The sequence below is a fragment of the Camelus bactrianus genome, chromosome 4 (assembly GCF_048773025.1).
Source record: "Camelus bactrianus isolate YW-2024 breed Bactrian camel chromosome 4, ASM4877302v1, whole genome shotgun sequence".
In the NCBI taxonomy this organism is placed as follows: Eukaryota; Metazoa; Chordata; class Mammalia; order Artiodactyla; family Camelidae; genus Camelus; species Camelus bactrianus.
The window spans coordinates 40027514-40053040 of NC_133542.1; the positions used below are offsets into that span (position 1 = coordinate 40027514).

The 25527-nt window shown below is 41.3% G+C and overlaps 1 protein-coding gene and 1 long non-coding RNA gene across 9 annotated transcripts in view; one reads left to right on the top strand and one right to left on the bottom strand.

Moving 5' to 3' along the window:
• PCSK5 (proprotein convertase subtilisin/kexin type 5) overlaps positions 1-25527 on the top strand; it is a 413936-nt gene that overhangs the window by 279651 nt on the left and 108758 nt on the right. For 5 of the 7 annotated variants that reach the window (XM_074361722.1, XM_074361723.1, XM_074361725.1 and 2 more), the window contains exons 19-20: positions 89-218; positions 609-724. In XM_074361722.1, the coding sequence (XP_074217823.1) occupies positions 89-218; positions 609-724 (246 nt within the window). Of the gene's footprint in view, positions 1-88; positions 219-608; positions 725-3782; positions 6394-25527 lie in introns of those variants that run through there. The other 2 variants (XM_010952770.3, XM_074361727.1) reach the window with 2 other exon arrangements.
• Positions 2024-25527, bottom strand: part of LOC123616252 (uncharacterized) — a 50590-nt gene continuing 27086 nt past the window's right edge. Inside the window, exons 4-6 of one of the 2 annotated variants that reach the window (XR_012506400.1) lie at positions 3691-3820; positions 3107-3233; positions 2024-2344 (exon numbers count right to left, since the gene is read on the bottom strand). This is a non-coding gene — a long non-coding RNA (uncharacterized LOC123616252). The remainder of the gene's footprint in view (positions 2345-3106; positions 3234-3690; positions 3821-25527) is intronic. The other variant, XR_006724171.2, reaches the window with a different exon arrangement.

A 25527-nucleotide genomic window follows, 5' to 3' on the forward strand; every position in this document is an offset into this window, starting at 1 on the left:
TGATGCCATTTTCACAAACTATGCAAGCAGCAGCCCACTGTGCAACCTCTTCTGAGATTTTGTCTCCTGCATTTGTCTTGCCTTTAAGGGGCAGGCGCTGATGGGTGTATTAACTGCACGGAGGGCTACTTCATGGAGGATGGGAGGTGTGTGCAGAGCTGTAGTATCAGCTATTACTTCGACCACTCTTCAGAAAATGGATATAAATCCTGCAAAAAGTAAGTGGATTCACCCCTTCTTCTTTGATTGCCTTCATAAGTAACATGAAACTCAGAATTATTAATGACAAAATAAGGTTCAAACATTTACCTATGGACACCACCAGCTTCAACCCAACTGATTTTTTTTTTTTTTTGCACTTTAGGAGCAGTGTAAAACCTTTAAAGTAATATTTCTGTTTCAAGTGCATGCTCTCTCCCCTTTAAAATCACAGTCTATCTGCTAGATTTTCTTTAATGTTGTCAAACCTAGCAATTCTTGTAAGAAAAGATTTGTGTGTCATCTCCAAAGGGGGAGTAAAGCTTAAGACATTAAGAGGTTGATAGCAAACACATCTTTTCCTGTGCCTGATATATGAACGGGTGATCAACTGTACCTTCTCTCCATAGATGTGACGCCAGCTGTTTGACATGCAATGGTCCAGGGTTTAAGAACTGTACGAGCTGCCCCAGTGGGTATCTCTTAGACTTAGGAACGTGTCAGATGGGAGCCATCTGCAAGGATGGTGAGTACAACTGCTCATTTTGACCTTCTGAGCAGTGTCATCTTTCTACATTAAGATCTAATATATTTCCTCTTAAAAATGAAACTATTGTGCATGCCCCAGATGGGACGTGCCCGATATCTTGCTGGCGTTCGTTCATTTTGAATTTGAATTCTCAATGGGTTGGATTTTTTTTAATGTTCTTTGAATTGCAAGGAGAACTAAAGCATCCACTGCCCAAGATGGCACCAGTTAATTTTTTCTTTAGTTAGTAAACTTTGTTCTTTAAAACTTGAGAATTTTGGATTCACAGCAAAATGAGCAGGAAGTAGAGTTCCCATATATCCCGTGACCACTCCGCACACATACAACCTCCCCCCCGGTACGTATTTGTTACAATGGATGAACCTACATTGACACATTATCACCCAAAGTCTATAGTTTACATTAGGGTTCACTCTTGGTATTCTATGAGCTTGGACAAATGTATAAAGACAAGTATTGTAGCAACACACGGAACACTTTCATTGCCCTAAAAATCCTGTGCTCTGCCTATTCCTCCATCCTCCCCTCCCCCTGCCCAACCCTGGAAACCACAAATTTTTTTTACTGTCTTCATAGATATGCCATTGCAGAGTGTCCTATAGTTGGAATCATATTATCAAACACTAACTGGAAAAGGCTACATATATTTTCCTGTCTTTTGTTATGTGTACTTCTCATCAGATTTTTACAATTCCATATACATTTATATCTTGCTTTCTGCATTCTTAAACATTGGACAAATATTATCCTATGTTTTTACAAAGTCTTCAGAAACTTCATTTTTAATAACAGCATAAAATTCTATCATGTGGAGATGCCACATTTTCTGCCACTCTCCTCTTGTTTGTTACTTACATATCATAATTATAAACACTCCCATCAAATAGTATCTGAATCTTTCATTAAGCCTGTGATAGACAGGCATCTATCTAATCATGGAACCAAGTACAGAACTTAAAGGCTTCAACATGTTGGTCCATTTTTCTTTTCATCACACCAGTGGTTCTCAACCAAAATGCCAAGACTCCCACGCCTTCCCTGAAGATTCATTTTAAATTGACCTTAGGGTACACTCTGAGCACTGACATCTTTAGAAGCTTCTCACGTGTTTCTAATGTGCAGCCATTCCCCCTGACCATTTGGCAAATACCAAGTTCTGTCACTTTTCTAGCCTCAGTTTCCCCATCTATGAAATGAATGAATTTAAATTATTCCCACTCTAGCATTTTGTGAACTTTGACTCTCGCTATAATTCATGCAGGGAGGGCCCTAAAATTGGTGCCTGAATTTTGTGCAGACATGTATCTCAATGATGGATAAAGAAATTATTTCGAACCATCATTGTTCGATACATCTTTAGATTGTTAGGAAAAGAAAAAAACACTGCATTTTGCACAGTTTTACCTGATAAAATCACTTCCCCGGGTTTATTCTTTGTTTTCCTTTGAATGGGTCCTCTTCTGGAAATTTCACAAGAGGCAGGAGAGCTGTGGTTGGGAGAATGTGGATTCAGGAGTAAGAATACTATCATTCATATCTAGACTCCAGGCCTTGGACAGGTTATGAGCTTTTCTGGGCCTCCCTTCCCTTCCTTATCTGTGAAAATGAGAAAGATATTACTGTTGACCTCATATGGTCATTCTACAACTTCCTGTTCAGAACCTCTAACATTAAAAAGATCTGAGCAAGAGATGGCACCAGTGTGGTCTCATATCCACAGAGCATCACAGGTGGCTTTGCATCTTCGTAGTTTTTCTGATGTATGACTGACCTGGCAGGAATGGGCAGACACACTTAGGCTCTGTGTTCAAGCTTTTCATGGCCAGGGCCAGTTCTCACCGCACAACACTGGGGTGAGAAGACTGGGGTGACGGCATCCCAGGCACCATGTAAGTATCACTTTTTAGTTACCAGCAAATGCTCCTTTCCCTTACTTGAAAACATGGTTTCCCTGAATCTGACTATGATCAGAATTTTTGTAAGTTAGTAATTGAAAACCTGAGCAAGATTTTTAAGTGGCCCAAAAGATCCACTGTGATATGAAATTTTCACTCATTGCAGTGGGTACCTGGCATTTTAAGGTTTGTGATGCTTTCACTGCTTTCCCTAAACCACAATAAGCACAGGCTAACTTATGCCAAATGGCACTTTGGGGGCAAAAATGGAAAGTGAAGAACTACCTTTTGCAGTGAGCCCATCTTCAGGTCAAAGAATGAGATCATTGATGGCTTACTACATTTTTCAAATCACATGGCAGTTACATTTAGGGATGTGCCATTTATTTTCTTTCAACTCATATTTCAGTGATTCTAAGACACACTTTTTTATGTATTTTAACATCACTGAAGTCAGATTCACCTTATTCTTTATGGCAGCTTTCAACAGCTTCTGATCAGCAGGTTGACGTGACATGTCTCTGACTACTGCTTGTGTTGCACTTTATTGCAGTCCATAATGGCTTCAAAAAGGTCAACTGTTTCCCAGTCTTCAAAAGAAGAATTCATTATTACACAGGCCCAGAGACAAAACAGCTTGTTGTATGTTTAACTAATACTTTGAATAAGCATAAAACTAATATTCTCACTGATAAGAGACTGTGTCACTATTTCACAAGAAACTTCTCCCCAATGGTACTTAAAATAGTGGTGCATCTGAAATCCAGTGTCTTGGAGTCAATGAAATATATCATCAATGACTGGATATGCTCTGCTCTAGGAAATTCCAAAAGAAACAATTCCTTGCTTATATTATTACTGACTTCTAATTTATTCTTTTTCTAATCTTTTTTTTCCCTTTCATAAATGGATACCAATCACATTTACCGTTGGACTGCAATATCTCTCCTTGAAAAACAATGCTGTTGACTGAAATCACTTTGGGTGGACCAAATTTCCTCCTTGTTGACTGCTCCTGAATGATCTCTTCCAATCCCCCCAACCTACCTCTCTGGCCAATCAAAACCTCCTTCCGTGTGTGTCCATCATGCTGCTCTCGTCCTCAACTCCCCCTCTCTCTTGCCGACTTCCTGGAAAAGCAACGGAAGAGTCCTGGGCGGAAGGAGGCTTCTGTATGCTAGTGAAAAAGAACAATCTGTGTCAACGGAAGGTTCTTCAACAACTCTGCTGCAAAACATGCACATTCCAAGGCTGAGCTGCCATCCTAGATTTCTTTGTTCCTGTAGACTTATAGATTACTCCATATTATTATTAAAAAGAAAAAAAAAACAAGCAAAAAAAAAAAAAAAGCAAGCCACCTCTCTCTTTCTTGCTCTCTTTCTCTCTCTCTAATTTGTGCAGGGAGATGGTGAACTGTTTTGTCAGAACTTAAATGGAAAAAAAAAATAAACCTACAACAAGCCTACCTTTTATAACTGGGTGTTTAGTGCTGAACAGCCAGCACCACAGAGACAGTATTGTATGACCAAAGCATTTGATGCCAAAATTTGACGTTAAAGTAATGATTTGATTTCCTGCCCTGGTTTTGAAGGCCTTTTTTTTTTTTTTCCTTTTGCATTTACTTGCTTGTTTCCCCTTTGAGATGCCTAAAAATACCTTTCAAAAACTTCACAAGAGCAGACATAGATCAAAATGAAACAGAAAACTCTTACATCCGTCATTTTTCATGCTTGAGTCCACTGTTGGGGGAAATGGCAGAAAACTGGACCTAGGGGCATTAAGAACATCCCACAGAGTTGTGTTCAGTGTCGTTTGAGTTTTTCACAGTTGAACATTGATTCTTTCTACACATAATTTACTTCGTGCGTTATGTGCCGGGTTTGGCATTACACTCACTTGATAAGTCCGCGCCACTGGTTTCATCAGATAGACTTGCTGCTACTGGCTTTTCCATGGTAGATTTGGTTATTTTACATACAGTTGGTCAAATGGGGTTGCTCTGCATAGTCAAATTGGTAATGGACAGAATGCAAAGATACACAAAATGGCCAAGACCGATCCAGCTCCCCCAAATCCAGAGTGCTCACTCGTAGACCCTGCACAGTCTCTTGGTGCTATTTCGTCATTATCCCCATAGTATTTTTTTTTAAGGCCATCAGAAATTCTATTGTAGTGGGAAGCATTTTGGATTATGATGCAAGAAACTTCTTCCTGGAGTCAAACGTTTCTAAAAGGTCCTGTATTTTTGAAGAAATGGAATTTATTTAAGTAATATTTAAGCTCATGCCCAAGTTGGCTGGGTGACATTTTTCAATGGTGCTTATTAGAAGTCTTTTCATCTTTTCACTTTAAGAAAATAAAACTGGAAATTGAAGACGGGCAGCATGATTGCACCCTCCTGGCCCTGCTGTTTTCCCACTCCTCTGTCCTTCTGCCATCATGCTGTGATGCACCTGTCCACTGAATGTCACTGAGGTCATCTGTTTTCTTGGAAGTATCCTCACTAGTTTTCTATGACTCCCCAAACACATCCTGGAATCTAGCAGACTGAATTTTGTGAAGGCTGTTTGGATCAGTGGTCAGAAATGGGGAAGCCCAATAGATCTTTGTGCAGTTCTGAGTTTTTGTTCAGAGGAAGGATAGACTATTAGCAAGTTTCATGTTCCATATCAAAGCCCCAATGGTGACCTCACTTGCTTTGAGGGTGACTAGCCATCTCGTGAGCTCTAGGCTTCAGACAGCCTCACTTCAAGGTGTCACTGGCCTCACAGATGAGAACAGGAATGATGTCAGTATAGGTTATCCTGGGAAGTGGATGCGAAGGTTCCCATCCAAGCAACAAGCTAGTAAAAAGCCTACTTTGAAGATACTCATTCCCAGACATCAAAGTTAACATCAAACCCAAGACAAAGAATGAGTACAAAGTCTAATGACCCTCCTAAAAGCACTGTAGTGAGACTGAGTCATGTAATGAGTCAGATGTAACTCGGCAATCACCTGATTTTACTGAGAAGTGTTCCTCTTCCTAACACTGCAGGCCCTTCTGACCCAAAGAAAGCAAGTTAGTCCTAAGTATGGGTGTACAGAATCTTACATTTAAAGACACGGTCTCTAAGTGGACAGAAATTAAGCACAAGCCTAAAGCAAGGTCAAGTATCGGCAAAGCCAGATTTGCCTGCAAAGGAATCCATTTAACTGAACCAACCCGTAATATTTGAGGCACAAGGTTGCCATGAAGGGAAAAGTAAAAATGATGTCCGTGTTCTTAGACAAATAGCCATCCGACAGCCAAATTCACCAGGGTCCACCAACGTGTGTTCCATTTCTCACTGACCACACAGACGCACATCGTGGAAATACTGGTTTAACTACTAGTGTTACTGCCTCGTTTATCTACAGATTATTAACTAGAACATAATGCTTTCAAAGTTTAAGTTAATGTTATATATTATGTATAAATATATATATTCATAATGAGATATATGTAATGGATAGTACAAAGTTTGGAGACTTAACAAATGCTCTAACCTTCTAGAGACAAAAGTCCTATCTTCTGTTTTCTTTTTTTCATTTTTCATTAGTGACCCATTGTTAAATCCAAATCCACTTTTACTGAAAAATACTGTACATGTGTAAAATGTTCAGTTGTTTTTTGTAAAATATAGTAGAATGGTTGTAATTGATACTGGCCAAAATCAATGTTATTCCATATTTTATTTTTTCTATTAAATTAACCTGAGTTCCTGTTTACTCTGATCTGTTCATACCCCTGTGCCAACATCTCTGAAAGGGGAGGTCATGAGAAATTTGTTTCCACACAGAAGCTAAATATGGAGGAAAGGGTGGCGGTGAATGAAGCATCTAAATGAAGTTGGGGAAAGGCGGTGAGCAGAGGTGGGGATGGAAAGAAAAGGAGAAAGGATCAGAACAATGTAAGAAAGGAGAAGTTTAAGTTTGCTCATGAATGTATGTTAAAGCCCATTTTTAGTAAGCAGGTTGTGAAAAAAAATCTGTAAAATCTTGGTGTAGTTTCTATCACATTGTTCAAATGCCATCTTGAGTGAAAGGGCATCTGGGCCTGCTCTTTCCCCGGGCTTCCCCCAGGGCACGGACCACTTACCGCACACCCACCAGTGGGTATATGGAAGGGTGGGGACCAACGGGCAGGGTGCCAAGAGGTGGGGAGTGTCAAAGCTGTCACAGAGTCTGGCCTTGTCCAAGTCTGTGATCTCCTGTGTTACACTGTCAGTGGGCATCCCTGCGTGCCTAGAAGGGGACTCTCAAAAATCAACCTCCAATACATGCCACAGGCTCGGGCTGCAGGTTAGCAAAAAACAACCCTGGACTATAGATCTTTGTCAACCCTGCTTGAGATGGTCACTAGCTTTGAGGGTTCAGTGCCCTATCTTTTGGGACAAGAAATGAGAAATCAACAGTAGTGACACACATATTGAGCTCCAATTAGGTTTAAAAAATTGCAGATACAAAAAGGTGTAAGAGAGCCCTGTGCTGCCATGAAGCCCCATTACAGGGGTGGGCGCAACTGATTGTAGTAACCACTTGCTGTGTGCTCACAGCATGGAAATACAGTGTACATACATACCGATACAAATACAGACTCTTACCTCTCACAAGAACTCTAATCCTCTGCTTAATGAGAAAGCTGACATGTGGACTTGAAATAAATTGAGACTACATAATCAGACTCATAATAATAAAAATAAAACTCAACAGTAAGACAATTAACACTAAGCAGTGAATTCTAAATCTCAGATGAATGAGACACTGAAGTGTCAAGGTCAGACAGGCAGAAATTCCTTTGAATTGCAATGGTCAGGGCCAGTTTCCTAGAGCTGGTACTTGGAGGAAGGCTAAGGCTTAATCAAGCAGATGGGACACGATCAAGAGGAACATTGGAACATTACCAGTGAACTTGCTGCAAAAGGGCTGTTCAGGGAAGCAAGTAAATTGTCTTCATGGTTTTCATCTATTTAGTCCATTGCTACAAAGGACAGTGATTCAACATTTGATGGATTAGTCAGGAAGAATCTGCATTTTCCCACTTTCCAAAAGCTGGATGGTGGGCCCATTCTTTTCAACTCCCACACCTGTGGAAGGCCTTGCTGATCATTAGCAGCCACTGCTGACTGATCAAAATGTTCTCATTTTTCACCCCAACATTAGGGGCTTATCATCCTGCTACAGATCTCTTCTATCAGATTCACTGTTTTTCCACCCAACAGTCTCTTTGTGTTGACAAATTTGCAAACTGAGTGCTTGGTAGAGAAGGAGGGGTGACTGTTGGAATAATTACCAAATTAAAATTTCTCTATCAGGTGATCAACCCTGTAGGCACATCTGAGTATGGAGATATTTAATACCTGATCCCCTCATGAAAAAAGAATAGTATGCAGCTAACATATAAGCGGGCTTATTATCACTCAGCTTCATACAAAGGGCAATGACAGACAGCAGCTGGACAAACATGAAGAAAACCAGAGACAATTTTGAACTACAGCCTGGCCAGTTCAGCACTCCCTCTTTCCATCTGCTCGTACGAGACAAAGGCCAACGCGACCTCACCTGGCCCAAGCTGGGCCCTCAGCCCCAAACTAAGTATATGTCAGTGACAAAGTATAAACCTGCTTCTCTTCCCTGGTTGACATCCATTTCCAAAGTTATTTTTGTTGCAAACTCATAAAATCTGAAGTTCTCGGCAGAATACTTTGGAGCCATTGACAAATTCTGGAGGGCCTAGCCAAGATGGACTTAATTTCACCGTGGCTTGTTGGAGCAACTTGGCACCAGAAATACAACTGAAATCTATATACTCACGTCTCCTCTTCATCATGAGAGGTGAAGATGTGGCCCAGAGTTAATTCTTGGGCGAGAAGGATGTAGTTATGCAGCACTGCTAAGTTTCAAAGGGCAAGTGTGAGACCTGGGGTGCCAGTCCCCTCCCACTCCCTACCTGCAAGCGACTCGGAAGGATGCGTAACTGCCTTGCTCCTGATGGATTTTCCTGAGAGGTTTCTGTCTCTAAAAGGCCACCACTGGGGGGTGGGGGAGATGTAGGGTACACTTGTTGCTTTTTCAGGACCAGGTGTCAGGCAACAAAAGATATTTTGTGTCCCCATTTCTAGAAATTTCCAGATACATGCCCTGAGGCCTGAATCATAAAAACTTTTTTCATTTTAGAAGAAAATACATTCTTTTAAGAATACAGTGTTTCGAAGCTGGCAGAATTTTACTAAAATGGCTTCAATTAATTTGCCCCTCCCATGAAAATCAGGCCTATAGAAACTGTCTATTCCAAGATTCACGGCTGGTAAAGGGTGTGGCTGCAACTCAAGCCCACAGCATCAACCTTCTGCACAACACTGCCTCCTTTTTAAGGGTGCCAGAGGGAAAGTAAGTCTATACTGCATACGTTGCAAGGCAGCGGGGAAGAGCTTTTTCCCACGGACAGAGAGAAAGCACACCGTATCCCTGGACTTGGTTTTTTTTTTTTTTTTTTTTTGCCTTGTGAGCCTAAATGAATCACTTCCATAAACAGACCTTGAGTCTCTGTCATATACCAAGCTCTGAGGCCCTTCATGCCCTCTGCAAGTTTATAGACTAGTGGGCAACATGGACACAAAACCCACATGGTTATAAAATGAAGCTATTTTAGTGCCTTAAAAGGGCATAAAAATATTGTTGGGAGCCCAGAAAAGCAGGCTCACTTTACCAATTAAGTGCTAGAGGCCACATGCCTTGCACCATAAGCTTTCCAAGGGCATCCAAAAATAATGTGAAACATTCAAAACAGAGTTGCCTCTAAAATATGCATGATCCAATGATATTTTAATTAAATATCTACAAAATGAAAAATGTCAAACTAGTCAACTGCAACTCAACACTTAAGGGATCACATATAAGTAAACGTAATGTGGGATAAAGGTGAATTTTAATATATTTGATACGATGTGGGACCTACAGTAGTAGGAGAACCTAGGATCTATTGGGATCCTAATATAACCCAGTGAAGAAGCGACAAATTCACTGTTCCTGCTTAGGGGGTAGGGAATCATATTTATATGTATTCCTGATCTCTTCCTTCAAGAGTCCCACCTGCCAATCCAAACAGCTACTTGCCATTTACCTTTAGATGTCTACTAGGCATCTCAAAATTAACATGTGCAAAACAGGCTTCAAGCTCACCTATCCCCTAAGCACTATCACCAAGTGTCTCTCATTTCAGTAAATGGCATTAAACTATATCCACCTAAAAATCCATACATCACCCAGTTGCTCAAATCTAAAACCTAGGATTCCTGTTTCCATCCCCAAACCCAATCCATTAGCAAGGTCCCATTAACCACACCTCCACAATGTATCACCAAGTGGTTTAACTCTTGATGCCATAGCTATAATTCTGGGTCAACAACCATCCCCTCCACCCTGAACCATTGCAGGAACCTCCTAACTAGCTTCCTGCTTCTCGCCCCTCCTTTCCTCTTTTTTTCCTCTCCTCCCCCATCCATTCTACATGTGGATAGCAGAGTGCTGTTACAAATACAAAATCTAACTTTGCCTCTCTCTTCCTATTCACTCAGAATAAAATCTGTACTCCTTACCCGAGAGCTTCCTGATCTCTTCTCACGCCCCCTGCCCCCTTGCTCACCATGTTTTGGTCCTACCAACTTTCTTTTTGTTCTTCAAACAAAGCCAGCTTGTTTATCTATCCAGACCCCTGCTCTTCACGTGGCTGGCTTCTTCTCATCCTACAGGTCTTACAAAAATAGCTTCATCAGAAAGCAGCTGTCTCTACCACTCACCCCATTCTTGCCCACTGTTTTTGGTCTTTTTATCGCACTTATCACAGACATGACATTCTCTGGTTCACTGACTTGTTTATCGTCAGTCTCTTCCTCTAGAACGTCAGCACCACGAGGGCTGGGCTTTTGTGCATCTTGTCCACTGCTGTATCTTTTATGTCTAGCACAATGCCTTGCTTAAATACTTGGGGAATGAATGAATAAAAATACTTAAGAGAGAAATGACATTAGGGATAAGTCTTGAAGGATATGCAGGAATCTGTAAATCAACGAAGGTGAGGATGCTGAAGAAGGACTCTGGAGAGAGAACCAGTACATGGGCACAAAACCATCAAAGGACTTGCAGGCTGCCCGGCTGGGAGCGGGCAGGGTGGGCTGCTGATGGGAGGCAATGGGCAGACCACGGAGGTCAACTTGTCAAGGGCCTAGGATGGGCTGCTGCCCTTCCTCCACCTCCTCGTCCTCAGAGTCATCAACCCTCTTTTCAGAGAGGCTAACTGATTTACTCAAGGACCCCATCAAGTCAACTCATGGCCTCCTGCCAACAAATTTGGGAAGCATTCATTCAGACAGAATGCTGAGGAGGCTGCATTTGCTTCAGTCCCCAGGGGACTGATGGCTGCCCTGGGCCAGCTCAATGAAAGGGCAGGGTACCAAGCAGAGCTCAGCTGTCAGATTAGCTCACATGAGAGGAAGGAGCCCATGGCTTCCCTTCACTGTGATGTCCTTGGCCAAGTCTGTTTGCAAGACTAGACTTTGGGGACAAGGGCTGGCTAAGAACCTTCTTTCTTTCTAAGGGAAAGACCCTTGCCCTCTAAACGCTCATGACCAGAGAAGAGCAAAGGGAAAGAAAGGACTCCACGAGCACCTCCCTTTCCTAACCACGGACACAATGACTCCCGTGTGTGGAGTGCTTCCCGTGTGCTGAGCCCGGTGCTAAACGCTTTCTATGAGTCATTTTGTTCAATATTCCCAATAGCCTGATTTTCTTCTCTTTTTACAAATGAGAAAGCAGATGAGGTGAATGCCAAAGGCACCTCAGTGGTTAAATGGAAGTTCTGGGGTCAATTAAAACCCAGACTATCTGATATCGGCGTCTCCAGGAGAAATACAAGAGACAAGGAAGAGGTCTGTCCAAACCACCTTCAGGCCATGACCCTGGAGCTTGCATCATGACTGTATTTTACCTGACAACGTCTGGTCCAGAGTCCATACTATCTCTTGTGTGTGGAGCAATACCAGCCCAGGACAGCTCCCCATGGCCACACAGTGCTCTGTGTGACCGAGCCAGGAGTGGATTTCATTATCATCATGAGAATTAGTAGCAACCAATGGGCCGTGTGGGCAAAAGAAATCAGAAAAGACCTGAAGGAAATGAGGCAGTGACTGTTAAGGGATGAGGATGTGATGCCCCCTTTCAAGCTAATTTTCCTTTTTCTGGGAAGCCAACATTTGCATTCTGTAGCCTCCGATGAAATGAGGAGGAAATAGAACGGAGATACGGGGAATGTGGAGAAACATTACAATGTTGAAAATCATCACGTAGTAATAATACAAATTCCGTGAGCTCCTCTGACCAATGTAGTATAAAACAAATTATTTTCAGGTGATATTAAACAGGATTTTCTTGACACTTGAACCGTAACTCTTAAAATATAATAAAAGATGAACTATCAAAATATGAGGCTTTTTATTATGTTAATTGACTTGTATCATTAGGAGAGCCACAAATACAACAGAAACCAGGAGTCATCTTGACCATCTTCCCTTGACCATCCCGCACATCTGATCCACCAGAGTCAAGACAACTCTACCTCCAAAATGTCCCAGATCCAGTTTCTGTCCTTCACGTGAACTGCCCCCATCTTAGCCCACACCGTGCTGGGTCAAGCCACTTCCCAGCAGGGCAGCTGCAACACCTCGTAAGCAGCCTCACTGAATGCCTGCTGTGTCCACACTCCACACGTCCTCTCCTTCCTCTAAGCTATTCTACAAAGCAGCTGGAGTGCTCTCTCTCAGAAGTCAAAGCTCACATGAGACTCCACTATTTAAATCCTTCCCCTGGCTTCCCATTTCACCTAGGACAGAATTAAAATTCCTTTCTACGTTCTTCAAGGCCATGGTCAGTCTGACCTCCCCACCTCTCTAAACTCACCTCGTGCCACGTGCCGCTCTCTCCTTCCCTTCATATTGTCCAGCAACACTAACTTTCCCTGATTCCTCTATTCTGCTTTGTACCTTAGAACTTTCCCACGTGCCATTCCCTCTACTTTAATACTGTTCCATCCCTAATCATCTACACTTGGCTAACACTTGTTATCTGGGTCCCAGTTTAAATGTCACATCATTTTCTGATCTTTCTAGACAAGGTTAGATTCCCTTATTATAAGCTCTCAGGGAAACCTCTACTTTACTTTCATATCAATTATAAGCATCTAGTTAGTTGTCGGAGTATCTGTTTGCTGAATGTAATTCTTAGTACAAGGTTTGTTCCATGGGGACAAATTCTGTAAATGTCTCATATCTCATGAATCTAGCAAAATGTCTCTCAGAGAGGAGGTACTTGATAAGTCTTTGATCAGTAGATGAGTAAGTTAATAAATGAATAATTAAGTGAATAACTGAGTAAATGACAGGGAGCAAATAGCTCAGGCCCAGATACTGGTACAATTAAGTTCTAATCTTGATTCTGTATAACTTCAGTGTAGCCCTCTCTGTCCACTTCAGTGCCCAAATCTTCAGCATCATCCCTGTGAGCCTTTCCAGCCCTTGTATTCAATGTAAGGGGAAAATCCAGTGATAGAACTATGGAGATTCTATTGCTGGGCCTAGAACACACAAAACCCTTGTCATAAACTTAATAAAGCCACTGCTTTAGGATCTCGCCACTAAAAGTGTGCAGCTGGGAGTTGGTTAGGGTGGAGACAGTTCAAGCGCCTCGCCCCCTACATTCCCATCCATTCACTGCTATTAAGGAACTTTACAGATGGAATCAAAGGTTATTATCAACTGACTTTAAAATAAGGAGATTATTTCTGATTATCCATGTTGGCCCAAGATAGGTCAGAGGGAGGCAGTAGGAGGAGGCAGAGGAGGCATGAGGCAGAGGAGGGGATCAGAGAGATTCAAGATGAAAGAAGGATTTTACCGACAGTTACTGACTTTGAAGAGGCAGGAAGGGGCCCACAAGCCAAGAAATGCATGCTGTCTCTAGAAACTGAGAACAATCGCCAGCCAACAGGTATCAAGGACACTGGGACCTCCATCCTGAACTCTGCTATCAACCTGAATGAACCTGGAGCAGGTGGATCTCCAGAGCCTACAAAAAGAATGCAGCCTGTGACACATTCATTCCAACCTTGTAAAACCAGGAGCAGAGAAGCAGCGGAGCCTCCCTGTGCCCAGACCTCTGACCTGCAGAATGGAGAGATAAATGTGTGTTCTGTTAAGCCACAAAACGTATGGTTACTCATTACAGCAGCAATAGCAAACTGATACATATTGGCTCATTTTCAAAGCTGTGGCCTGAGGGACAGGCTTCTAATTAAATGCATATGTAAAGGCCGACTATAATCTTCTCCAGAGATCTTGGAGAGTGGATGCTATCTTTTCGTCCTCCTTCTGCCAAGCTACAAAGCACCAGTATCTTCCAGACTGGAGCTTTTACAGATGTCTCATGCCCCAGTTTTGGTGGCTGCAGCCCAGAGGACACCCCTTGACTACCTCTGGTGGCCAGCAGGGCTTGTATTCCTGGGTTCCACCGGATTGTAACTAACAGACATTGCATGGCTGGCTACCATCCCCACCCCAGGGCACCTGCGCAGAGAGCAGACTGAAACCACCCCAGTCTTTCTGTGAAAGAAGCCCATATGCTTGCTTGGAGTCTCAGCCTGAGGGGCAGGCTTCTGGTTTGGGACATTTTAGAGACCTACTAAGATGCACTCCTGGGACAGAAGCCACTGGACAGCATCACTGCACTCTCCCTCTGCCTCACTCCAGGCAGCTGGTGTCTCCAAGAAAGGAACCTGCACACTTGTCTGGCACCTCTGATCTTTGTGACTACCTAACCCAAGGAACACCTCTAGATCACCTGGCTCCAGTGGCCAATGGGACTTACACTTGCAATCCCATGAAACTCCATGCGTTTGCCCACTTTAAAAGCTGCTGCCCGAGAGTCTGGCTTCCAATCAACCTGAATCTAGGTGCTGATTGAGATCCTCCCTTTTGGGACACTGACAGCCCCTGGCACACTCCAACTAATGGGACCCACTAAAAATAAAATAGAGTGCTTGAACAATCACAAAGGTTTGAGAGACAACAAAGAGGGCAGCATAGAATGGCAAAGTTCATCTATACAAGGCCACTCCTTCAAGACTGGGAAAGGTGGCTGTTTTGCATTATGCATAGAAACCAACACAGACAGTCAAAGAAAATGAAAAGACAGAGGACTATGTTCCAAATGAAAGAACAAGATAAAACCTCAGGAAAAAAAAAAAAAAATGTCCTTAATGAAATGGAGTTAAGCAATTTACCTGATAAAGAATTCAAAATAATGGTCATAAATACGCTCACTGAACTTGAGAAGAATGGATGAATATAGTGAGAACTTCAGCAAAGAGACAAAGTATAAGAGTACCAAACAGAAGTCATGAAACTCAAGAATATAACCGAACTGAAAAATGTAAGAGCAGGGGTTCAACAGGAGACTAGATGAAGCAGGAGAAAAGATCCGTGAATCCAAAGACGTGGCAATGGAACTAACCCAACCAGAGCAGCAAAAAAAGAATGCAAAAAAGTACAGAGAGCTTAAGGGACATGCGGGGCATCATCAAGATGACCAACAGTCACTTTATGGTGATCCCAGAAGAGAGAGAAAGGGACAGAAAACTTTTTTGAAGAAATAATGGCTGAAAACTTCTCTAACCTAGGAAAAGAAAGAGACATTCAGATCCAGCAAGCCCGGAGAGTTCCAATTAGGATGAATCGAAAGAGACAGCCACACAAAGACACATTACAATCAAAGCGTCAAAAGTTACAGACAAGGAGAGACTCTTAAAAGCAGCAAGAGAGAAACAACTTGTTACATACAAGGGAACCCCCATAAGATCATCAGTAGATATCTTAGCAGAAACTTTTTGGGCCAGAGAAGGGAGTATAATATAGCCAAAATGTCAAAACAAAAAAATTCCAACCAAGAATACTCTACCTGAATAAGCTGCCATTCAGAATTGAAGGAGAAAGAGTTTTCTAGACTAGCAAAATATAAAGGAGTTGATCACTAAACTGGCCTTACAACAAGTGTTAAAAGGGGCTTCTTTAGGCTGAAAAGAAAGAGCATCATTAGTAATAGGAAAACCTATGGAAGCATAAATCTCACTGGTAAAAATAAATACATAGTAAAATTTAGAATAAATGAATGTTGTAAAGATGGTGGATCAATCACTTATAAATTTGGCATAAAAGTTAAAAGACAAAAGTAGTAAAATTATAACTTAAATAATTAGTTAAGGAACATACAAGATTAAAAGATGTTAAGTTGTGACATCAAAACATACATAAATTTGGGGGGGCATAGTAAAAATATAGAGCTTTAGGATGCGCTAAAATCTAAGTTGTTATCAATTTAAAATAAACAGTTATGGGGGAGGGTATAGCTCAGTGGTGGAGTGTGTACTTAGCATGCAGGAGGTCCTGGGTTCAAACCCTAGTAACTTTATTAAATAAACCAAATTACCTCTTTCCCCCAAAATAAATAGTTATAAATATAACTTGTTATATGTAAGCCTCATGGCAACTAGAAAGCAAAAACCTATAGTGGACACACAAAAGATAAAGGAATCTAAGTGTACCACTGCAGGAAATCATCAAATCACCATGAGAAGAACAAAGGAGCTACAAAAGCAAGCAAACAATGAACAAAACTGCAATAAATGTATACGTATCAATAGTTATTTTAAGTGTATTTTGATGTCTCCTATCAAAAGACACAGAATGACTGAATGAATAACAAAAGTCCCATCTATAGGCTGCCTACATGAGACTCACTTTGGATGTAAGGATACACACAGACTGAAAGTGAAAGAACAGAAAAAGATAATCTATACAAATGGAAACCAAAGGAAAGCTAAGGTAGCTATACTTATATGAAACTAAACAGACTTTAAAACAAAGACTGTAATAAAAGACAAAGAAGGGCATTAACAATAAAAGGGTCATCCAACAAAAGGATATAACATTTGTAAATATTTACATTTATAAATATTGTAAATATTGATTTATGCATCCTACGTAGGAACACCTAAATATGTAAAGCAAATATTAAAAGACCTAAGTGGAGAAATAAGACAGCAATACAATAATAGTAGAGGAATTTAATACCCCACTTACATCAGTGGATAGATCATTCAGACAGGAAATCAACAAGGAAACATCAGCCTTAACACGCTGATCACGTCACCTAATTCTGGGTGACAGTTGTGTTTCCTCAGGGGCACCCAATCCACAGTGGGCGAGTAACGTGTTAAATGACACCGTAGACCAGAAACAGAGATCGTTTCATCAAAAAAAAAAAAAAAAAAAAAAAAGCCCCTGAAACAGATGCACATGGAACATTCTCCAGGATAGATTACATGTTAGGCCACAGAACTAGGCTTAATAATTAAGAAGACTGAAATCGTATCAAGCATCTTTTTCGACCACAATGGTATAAAACTAGAAATCAATTACAAGAAGAAAACTAAAATTCACAAATATATGGAGATTAAACAATATACTACTGAAACCCAATGGGTCAAAGAAGAAATCACGACAGAAACTTAAAATATCTTGAGACAAATGAAAATGGAAACACAACATACCAAAACTTATGAAATGCAGTACAAGCAGTTTTAAAAGGGTAGTTCATAGTGATAAAAGCCTTCATCAAAAAACAAGAAAAATCCCAAACAACTTAACTTTGCACTTCAAGGAATTAGAAAGAGCAAAGTCCAAAGTTAGCAGAAGAAAATAAATATCAGAACAGAAATAAATGAAATAGAAACTAAAAGTAGAATAGAAAAGATCAATGAAACTGAGAACTAGCTTTTGAAAAGATAAAATTCACAAAGTTTTAGCAAGACTCACTGAGAAAAAGAGAGGATGCAAATAAAATTAGAAATGAAAGAGAAGACTAGGCTGATATCACAGAAATACAAAGGATAACAGACTATTATAATTATACATCAACAAATTGGATAACCTAGAAGAAATGGATCAATTCCTAGAAATACACAACCTACTATGACCAAATCATGAAGAAACCGAAATTCTGAACAGATCAATTACTAGTAAGGAGATTGGAACAGTAATCAAAAATCTCCCTACAAAGAAAACTCCAGGACCACTTGGCTTTACTGGTGAATTCCAACAAACATTTAAACAAAAATTAATACCAATTCTTCTCAAAACTCTTCTAAAAAACAGAAGAGGAAGAAACGATTCCAAATTCACTTTATGAGACCAGCATTATCATACAAGGATGCCACAAAAAGAAAATTATAGGCCAATGTCCCTGATAAACAATAGACGAAAAGGTCCTCAACAAAATATTAGCAAACTGAATTCAGCAATGCATTAAAAGGATCATACACTGTGATCAAGCAGGATTTATCCCAGGGGTACAAGATGGTTCAACATCCACAAATCAATCACTGTGGTTCACCACATCAACAAAAGGAAGTATAAAAATCATATGATCAACTCAACAGATTCAGAAAAAGCTTTTGACAAAATTCAACATCCATTTATGATAAAAACCCTCAGCAAAATGAGCAGAGGAAACGTACCTCAACATTATAAAGGACATATAAAATAAGCCCACAGCTAACATCATACACAATGATTTAAAAAACTGAAAGTTTTTCCTCTAAGATCAGGAACAGGACGCCACTCTTGCCACTTTCAGTCAGCATAGCACTGGAAGCTCTAGCCAATCAGGAAAGGAAAAGAAATAAAAGGCAACCAAGATGGGAAGAAAGAAGTAAAACCGTCACTATTTGCAGATGGCATATTACACACAGAAAACCCTGAAGACACCACCAAAAAAAAAAAAAAAACCTGTTAGAATATGAAAAATCAATAGTTACAAAATAAAAAATCAATATACAAAAATCTATTGCATTTCTATGCACTAATAGTGAGCTATCAGAAAGAGAAATTAAGGGGGGTGGGAAGGGATAAACTGGGAGTTTGAGATTTGCAGATACTGACTGGTATATATAAAATAGATAAACAAGTTTATACTGTGTAGCACAGGGAAATATATTCAATTATCTTGTAGTAGCTTATGGTGAAAAGGAATATGAAAATGAATATACATATATTCATGTATGACTGAAGAACTGTGCTATACACCAGAAATTGACACAACATTGTAAGCTGACTATACCGCAATTTAAAAAAAAAATTTAAAAAGAAAGAAATTAAGAACAATCCCATTTACAATTACATCAAAAAGAATAAAATACCGAAGAATAAATTTAACCAAGGAGGTAAGAGACCTGTACACTGAAAACTATAAGACATGGAAAAGAAATTGAAGAGGACACTAATAAATGAAAAGATATTCTGTGCTCATGAAAGAATTAATACTGTAAAAATGTCCATACTACCCAAAGCAATCTATAGATTCAGTGTAGTCCCCAGCAAAAATTCCAATGGCAATTTTCACAGAAATACAACAAACAATCCTAAAAACTGTATGGAACTACAAAAGATCTCAAATAGCCAAAACAATCTTAAGAACAACATAGCTAGAGGCATATTGCTCCCCCATTTCAAATTATAATACAAAACTATAATAATCAAAACAGTTATGATACTGGCATAAAAACAGACGGCACAAAACAATGGAACAGGATAGGGAGCCCAGAAATAAACACATGCATATGTGGTCAATTATATGCTGCCAAAGGAGCCAAGAATATGCAATAGGGAAATGGCACTCCCTTTAATAAATGGTTTCAGGAAAATTCAACAGCACAAAAGAATGACATGGGACCACTATCTTGCACCATACACAAAACTAACTCAGAAGACATACGGCTGCCAACAGGTACATCAAAGGTGCTCAATATCACTACTCATCATGGAAATGCAAATCCAAACCACAGTGAAATATTATCTTTCCCCTATTAGAATAGTCATTATCAAAAAACAAGAAATAAGCGTTGGCAAGGATGTGGAGAAAGTTGGAACTCATGAAGTATTGACGGGAATGTAAATTGGTGCAAGTCACTATGGAAAACAGTATGGAATTTCCTCAAAAAATTAAAAATAGAACTACCACATGATCCACTGGTTCTACTTCTGAGTATATAAGTAAAAGAAATGAAATCACTATCTTGAAGAGCAATCTGCACCCCCATGTTCATTGCAGGATTATTTACGACACCAGGATATGGAAATAACCTAAGTGTCCATCAGTGGATGAATGGATAAAAGAAATTTGTGTGTGTGTGTAGAACTGAATATTATTCATCCATAAAAAAGAAGGAACTCTTGCCATTTGCAACAACCTGAATGGACCTTGAGGGCACTGTGCTAAGTGAAATAAGTCAGACAGAGAAAGACAAAACTGTATGATCTCATTTATATGTGAAATCTTTAAAAAAAAAAAAAAAACTAATCTCATAGATACAGAGAATAGACTGGTGGTTGGCACAAGTTGAGGGTGGGTGAAGTGGGTGAAGGCGGTCAAAAGGTACAAACTCCTAGTTATAAAATGTGTCATGGGGATGTAATGTACTGCATGGTGACTATAGTTAATACTGTACTGCATATTTGAAAGTTGCTGAGAATAGATCTTAAAAGTTCCCATCCCAAGAAAAAAATTTTAGAACTATGTATAGTGAAAAATGTTACCATATTGTGATGATCATCATGCTGTATAACCTGAAACTAATACATTATGTCAGTTATATCTCAAAAAATGGTTCAATAAAATAAAATTACCATTTTATTACAACTAGACAGTCTAGTACAATTAGCCCAGACCCACTCAATCAGAGTGTGCATTTTTGCAAAACCCCAAGATGATCTGTGAGCAAAACAAAGTCTGAGAAGCACTGCATAGATACTTCTTTCCAGAGTTCGAGACATCTACTCTTGATTCATTGAGAGCCATCACTGCAAACTCCTTGTTGTTGAAGGATGCACACAGAGCAATTAGGCAGCCAAGTGCCGGTCCCTGGCTGGCTGTTAACCAGCAGAACTGAGGCAAGTTAGCAGAACTTTAGGTTAACGAAACAACTTGTGAGTAGCTGCAGCGTTCTGACCAGCAGGCCTGATCAGAAAGCCTGACAGACCTGGCTATTTGATGAAAGGGGTGAATCGGGAATTTGTAGCAACAAAATCTGTCCAACCAGCCAGCTCACCAGTAAGATGTGCTCTGACACCATCTGTACTCACTGAGATAAAGGACTCTGTCCTTGTGACCATTCTCCACGTCTGTTCTCTTAAATGAGCTGCATGATCGGCCATACCTTCAGCAGATGGACAAGTGTGATGAGCCTTGTCCTTTGTCCTTCTCTACTCCCCTTACCACAGATCCAAATTTATCATTCGATTACTCATCACCTACTTTAGGTCGGGCATAGCCCTAGTGCCTTCCATGTTTGTGACTTGGCAGTTCGGCGTGACTGTCCCCACTTCAAGGTGAGGAATCAGAGGATTAGAGCAGGCTGCTCTCAAGGCCATGTAATTAGCCAGGTTTCCTGCTCCTAGTCCAGTGCTCTTCCTCAACAGCAAAGGTGCCCCGATTGTTCCTCCCTTTCCACATCCCAGCCTTTCAAAGTCCTCCATGCCAGGCAGCATATCTTCTACCACCACCCATTCATGTAGTTATGAGCAGAGACTGAGTTGAACCTAGTATTTTTACTGTCTCTATCCATCTCTAAGTAAGTCTCAATCTATCCTTTCTGAGAGATAGTTCAAGGTCATAGTTACAATCACAGAACGTGAAGGGAGGCTGCCTAGATTTAAACCTTGGCTCTTTCGCTCACTAGCTGTGAGATCTTAGGAAAGCAGGCTTAACCTCTCTGTGCCTCTGCCTTCCCATTTGTAAAATAAGGATGATAATCATATCTCTTCTAGGGATGTTGTGAGGATAAACAACTTAAAACGATTCAATCACTGAGAATAGTGCTTATATGTACTTCACACAATACATGTTGCTGTTGTTATTACCTAAACCAGAAACTGGATTCACCTCTGATGCCTCCTGTCCTACATCTAACTCATTACCAAATCTAGTTAACTTATCTCCTGAATATATCTTGAGTCTGTCTTCTTCCCTCCATTTCCATTGTAACCACACATGGTTAACTACCAATATCACTTGCCAAAAGCAATCTGCAAATCATTCTCCTACACCCTCTCCAGTTGCTGCTTTACAAAGAAGCCAAAGTGGCATTTAAAAAATGCAAATTGAGGGGAGGGTATGGCTTAGTGGTAGAGTGCATGCGTAGCATGCACGAGGTCCTGGGTTCAATCCCCAGTACCTCCATTAAAATAAATACACAAATAAAATAAATAAACCTAATTACCTTCTCCCAAAAACCAAGGCAAAAAAATTAAAATTAAAAATGCAAATCTGATCACAGCAGTCTCCTGCTGAAACCCGTTGCTGTTTGGATACATTCAGGACTCTTCGAGGTTTGCAAGACCCGGCAAGTTCTGCCCCCCACCCCAATTTCTCTCTCTCTCTCCCCATCTCCCCTCCATTCACACTCAGTCCCTCACATCAGCGAAGCCTCCTCTTGTGTGGGACCTTCTCAGACGCTGTCTCCCCTCCCACCCTCCGTGTCCAGCTGACTCCCTCCTTAGCACTCCTGGAGTCACAACTTCACCTTTGCTTTGTGATTATTTGACTGACGTCTGTCTCCCCCTTCAGACTCTAAGCTCTGTGAGGGCAGGAAGTGTCTTTGCTTATTCTCACTGTTGTATCCTCCATACTTAGCACAGTTACTGGCATATAAATGCTCAATAAATAGTTTTTCAATGAATAGAAGAATGAGTGAATGAAAATACTGTGGCAGAATTGCAGACACAGGACATGAAAGTGTTGGTGCTTCTGATGGTTTGACTCCTGCTTGGCAGGGGGGAGATGTGATGATTAAATTAGGTAAAATACAAAACTTCAAGTCATGGCTGGATAACCATTTAGTTGTTGCAACCTTTGCCTGCATGTTGCAAACAATATTGGAAACTGCTGAGCCAGCACAAAAGCTATAAACGAAGTTGGTTTGCCAAGGGCACCACCTCAAAATACACAGGTCTTAAGGGTTATATAAAAACCCAAAGCCAAAAAATAGACTCCCCATATTCTCACTACTTAATATCTATTATTTCCTTAGTGACTACTGCCTAGAAAGATTTTATCCCCACCGAAATATATACACCTTAGTTTGCTACTTCCCCACTACCAGATTAGACCTTACTCCCGGCTCCAGCTCTAGAGGATGACGACCCACCTATGAGGGCACAGAATACAGCGTGGGGAAGTGGCCAGGGAAGTGCAGACCATGGAGGGCTTCTCAGGGTGGACTGGGGCAATGTGACCCCTGGTATCTGTGCCAGAAAGGAAGCTGACTAATGGATGTATCATCCAGGAATGTTCAAGCTCGCTAAATCCTTCATGAGACTGGGAGAACATGAAAGGCAGGCCTCCTCCAGAACTGAAGTCAGGCCCCGTCCCATCCTGTGGTGTGCATTCTCCGGGCTTCTGACCACTGCAGTTCACAATCTCAGTCTTGTAAGTGCCAAGAATACAGGGGCCACATCCAGCACTGAGAATTCTAGATACAGGCAGATGCTTTAAAAATGTGGATAATGTTGTCAACAGAAACAGCACTGGCTCCTTTTGTTGTCTCAGGCTAATTACCCAACAACTCAAATAGAACAGGGGTGATGTTTCGCTATATCTGTTTCACAGCGAATGCTCCAGGTAGTAAGCAGAAATTCTGACCCTGTGCTGGATTCCTCCTCTTCACTACTATGCCCTCCATCAAAGACCTTACTCCACAGCCACCAACCAGTCTGGCAAATCCGGAATATTCTTGTACTACGCATGCTGACTACTTCCCACTGCCTGTGCTAAACACTAACTCGGAGTAGCAAGCAGCCTGACCTGAGATGGCAACTGTCCTTCCAAAGGACTCTAAGAACACAGTAGAGCAGTGGTGCTCAAACGTGAAGAGACATCAGAATTACCTGGAGAGTTTGTTCAAACAGATTTCTTCCACCCCTGCCCCTACCCCGACACCCTCCGCTCTGCCCCTGCCACCCACCTCCGGAATTTCTGATTCAGTAGGTTCAAGGTGGAAGCTGAGAAATTTACTTTTCTAATGAGTTCCCCAGTGACGCTGATGCTGCTGGTCCCACCATGAGAACCACTGGCACAGATGTTAGTTACAGACGTAGATATTAGACTAAAGAGATGTGGGTTCAAGTCCCAGCTCAGCCACTTTACCATGTAACCTTGGATAAATTAATCTCTCTAACCTTCACTTTCCTCACCTATTAAAAAAAAGATCTATAATGACAGCACCATTGCTGAGGGTTCGACAAGATAATTCATCGTGATGCACGTGGGTGTATACACAGCACCCCCTTCCTTTCCCTGTCCCATGCCCTGCCCCACCCCCAGGGCTGCAAGACGCTTTCGGGGAATCTCCCTGGCAGGGCTGCCATGGGACACTTGAGTGGCAGGCAGGGCACAATGAATTCCAGTTCTGGCTGCCTCCCTCCAAAAGTGTCCTGCCCACAAGGACAGTGTTAAGGTGAGCATCAGGTGCTCCTCAGCCCACCTCACAGGGACAGAACAAAGCTGCTGCCTGACCCTTCTGCAAGAACTGTATCCCACATGGTTTGCTGCCCTGAAACAACCAGGCCCAGATCACACAGCTCTTAATGGGGAGCACCAGAGTTAGGACGACACACCATCTGACTCTCCTACAACTTGCCTTTGGAATCTCGGTGTATCAGTTTCCTATACAGCTGCTATAACAAATGACCACACCTTGGTGGCTTAATGCACATTTATTCTCATACCACTCTGAGGTCACAAGTAGGCCATGGGTCCCACTGGATAGAAATCAAGGTGCTGGGAGGACTACTCTCCTGGAGGGTCTAGGGGAGAGTCTGTTTTCCTGTCTTCCAGTGTCTACTTGCTGTATACCTTGCCTTCCTTGGCTTGTGGCCCCTTCCTTTATCTTCAGAGTCAACAGTAACGTGTTTTTTTAATCGTATTTTTATGACTGAGGATTGTTTTTAGGACACACCCTCTTTTTTTGGGGGGTGGGGCAGGTAACTAGACTTACTAACTTTAATGGAGGTACTGGAGATTTAACCCAGGACCTCATGTATGCGAAACACACACTCTACCACTGAGCTAATCCCTCCCCGCAGCAGTAGCATCTTTAAATGTCTCTCTGCTGAAGTCACTATGTCACCTTCTGTTAGTAAAATCCCCTCCCCACCTCCCCCTTATAAGGACACTTGGGCCCACTCTGATAATCCAAGATAATCTCCCTCTAACAAAATCTTTAATTTAATCACACTTGCAAAATCCCTTTTACCATCAAATGTAACACTCACAGGCACCGGGGATGAGGACTTGGATGCCCCTGGGAGCCAGCATTCAGCCTAACACACCTAGACAGATCATCTAACTCTCTGAGCCACCAATTTTTCATCAGTAAAAATAGAAATAATAATATAGCCTCACGACAATGTGGCTGTGAGATATACTTTAAATCAGTATAGGAATGTTTATTAGGCTATTAACCACAAAAGAGAAGCAGGAAGCATTTATCTAGCATTAATTCACTAATTCTATTCATTTACTCCCCTTCTACTAAACACCACATGCCCAGTACTGTGCTAGGCCCGGGGATGTAATATACCGAGGACCCCTGCCTGTATGAGTTTTATACTGTAATAGAAACACCGCACCCCAGCTCCTCAAACCCAAGGCTCCAAGCAGGAGAAACTCCTGGCACTTTCCTGCCACTTTCTCCAGCTCTGT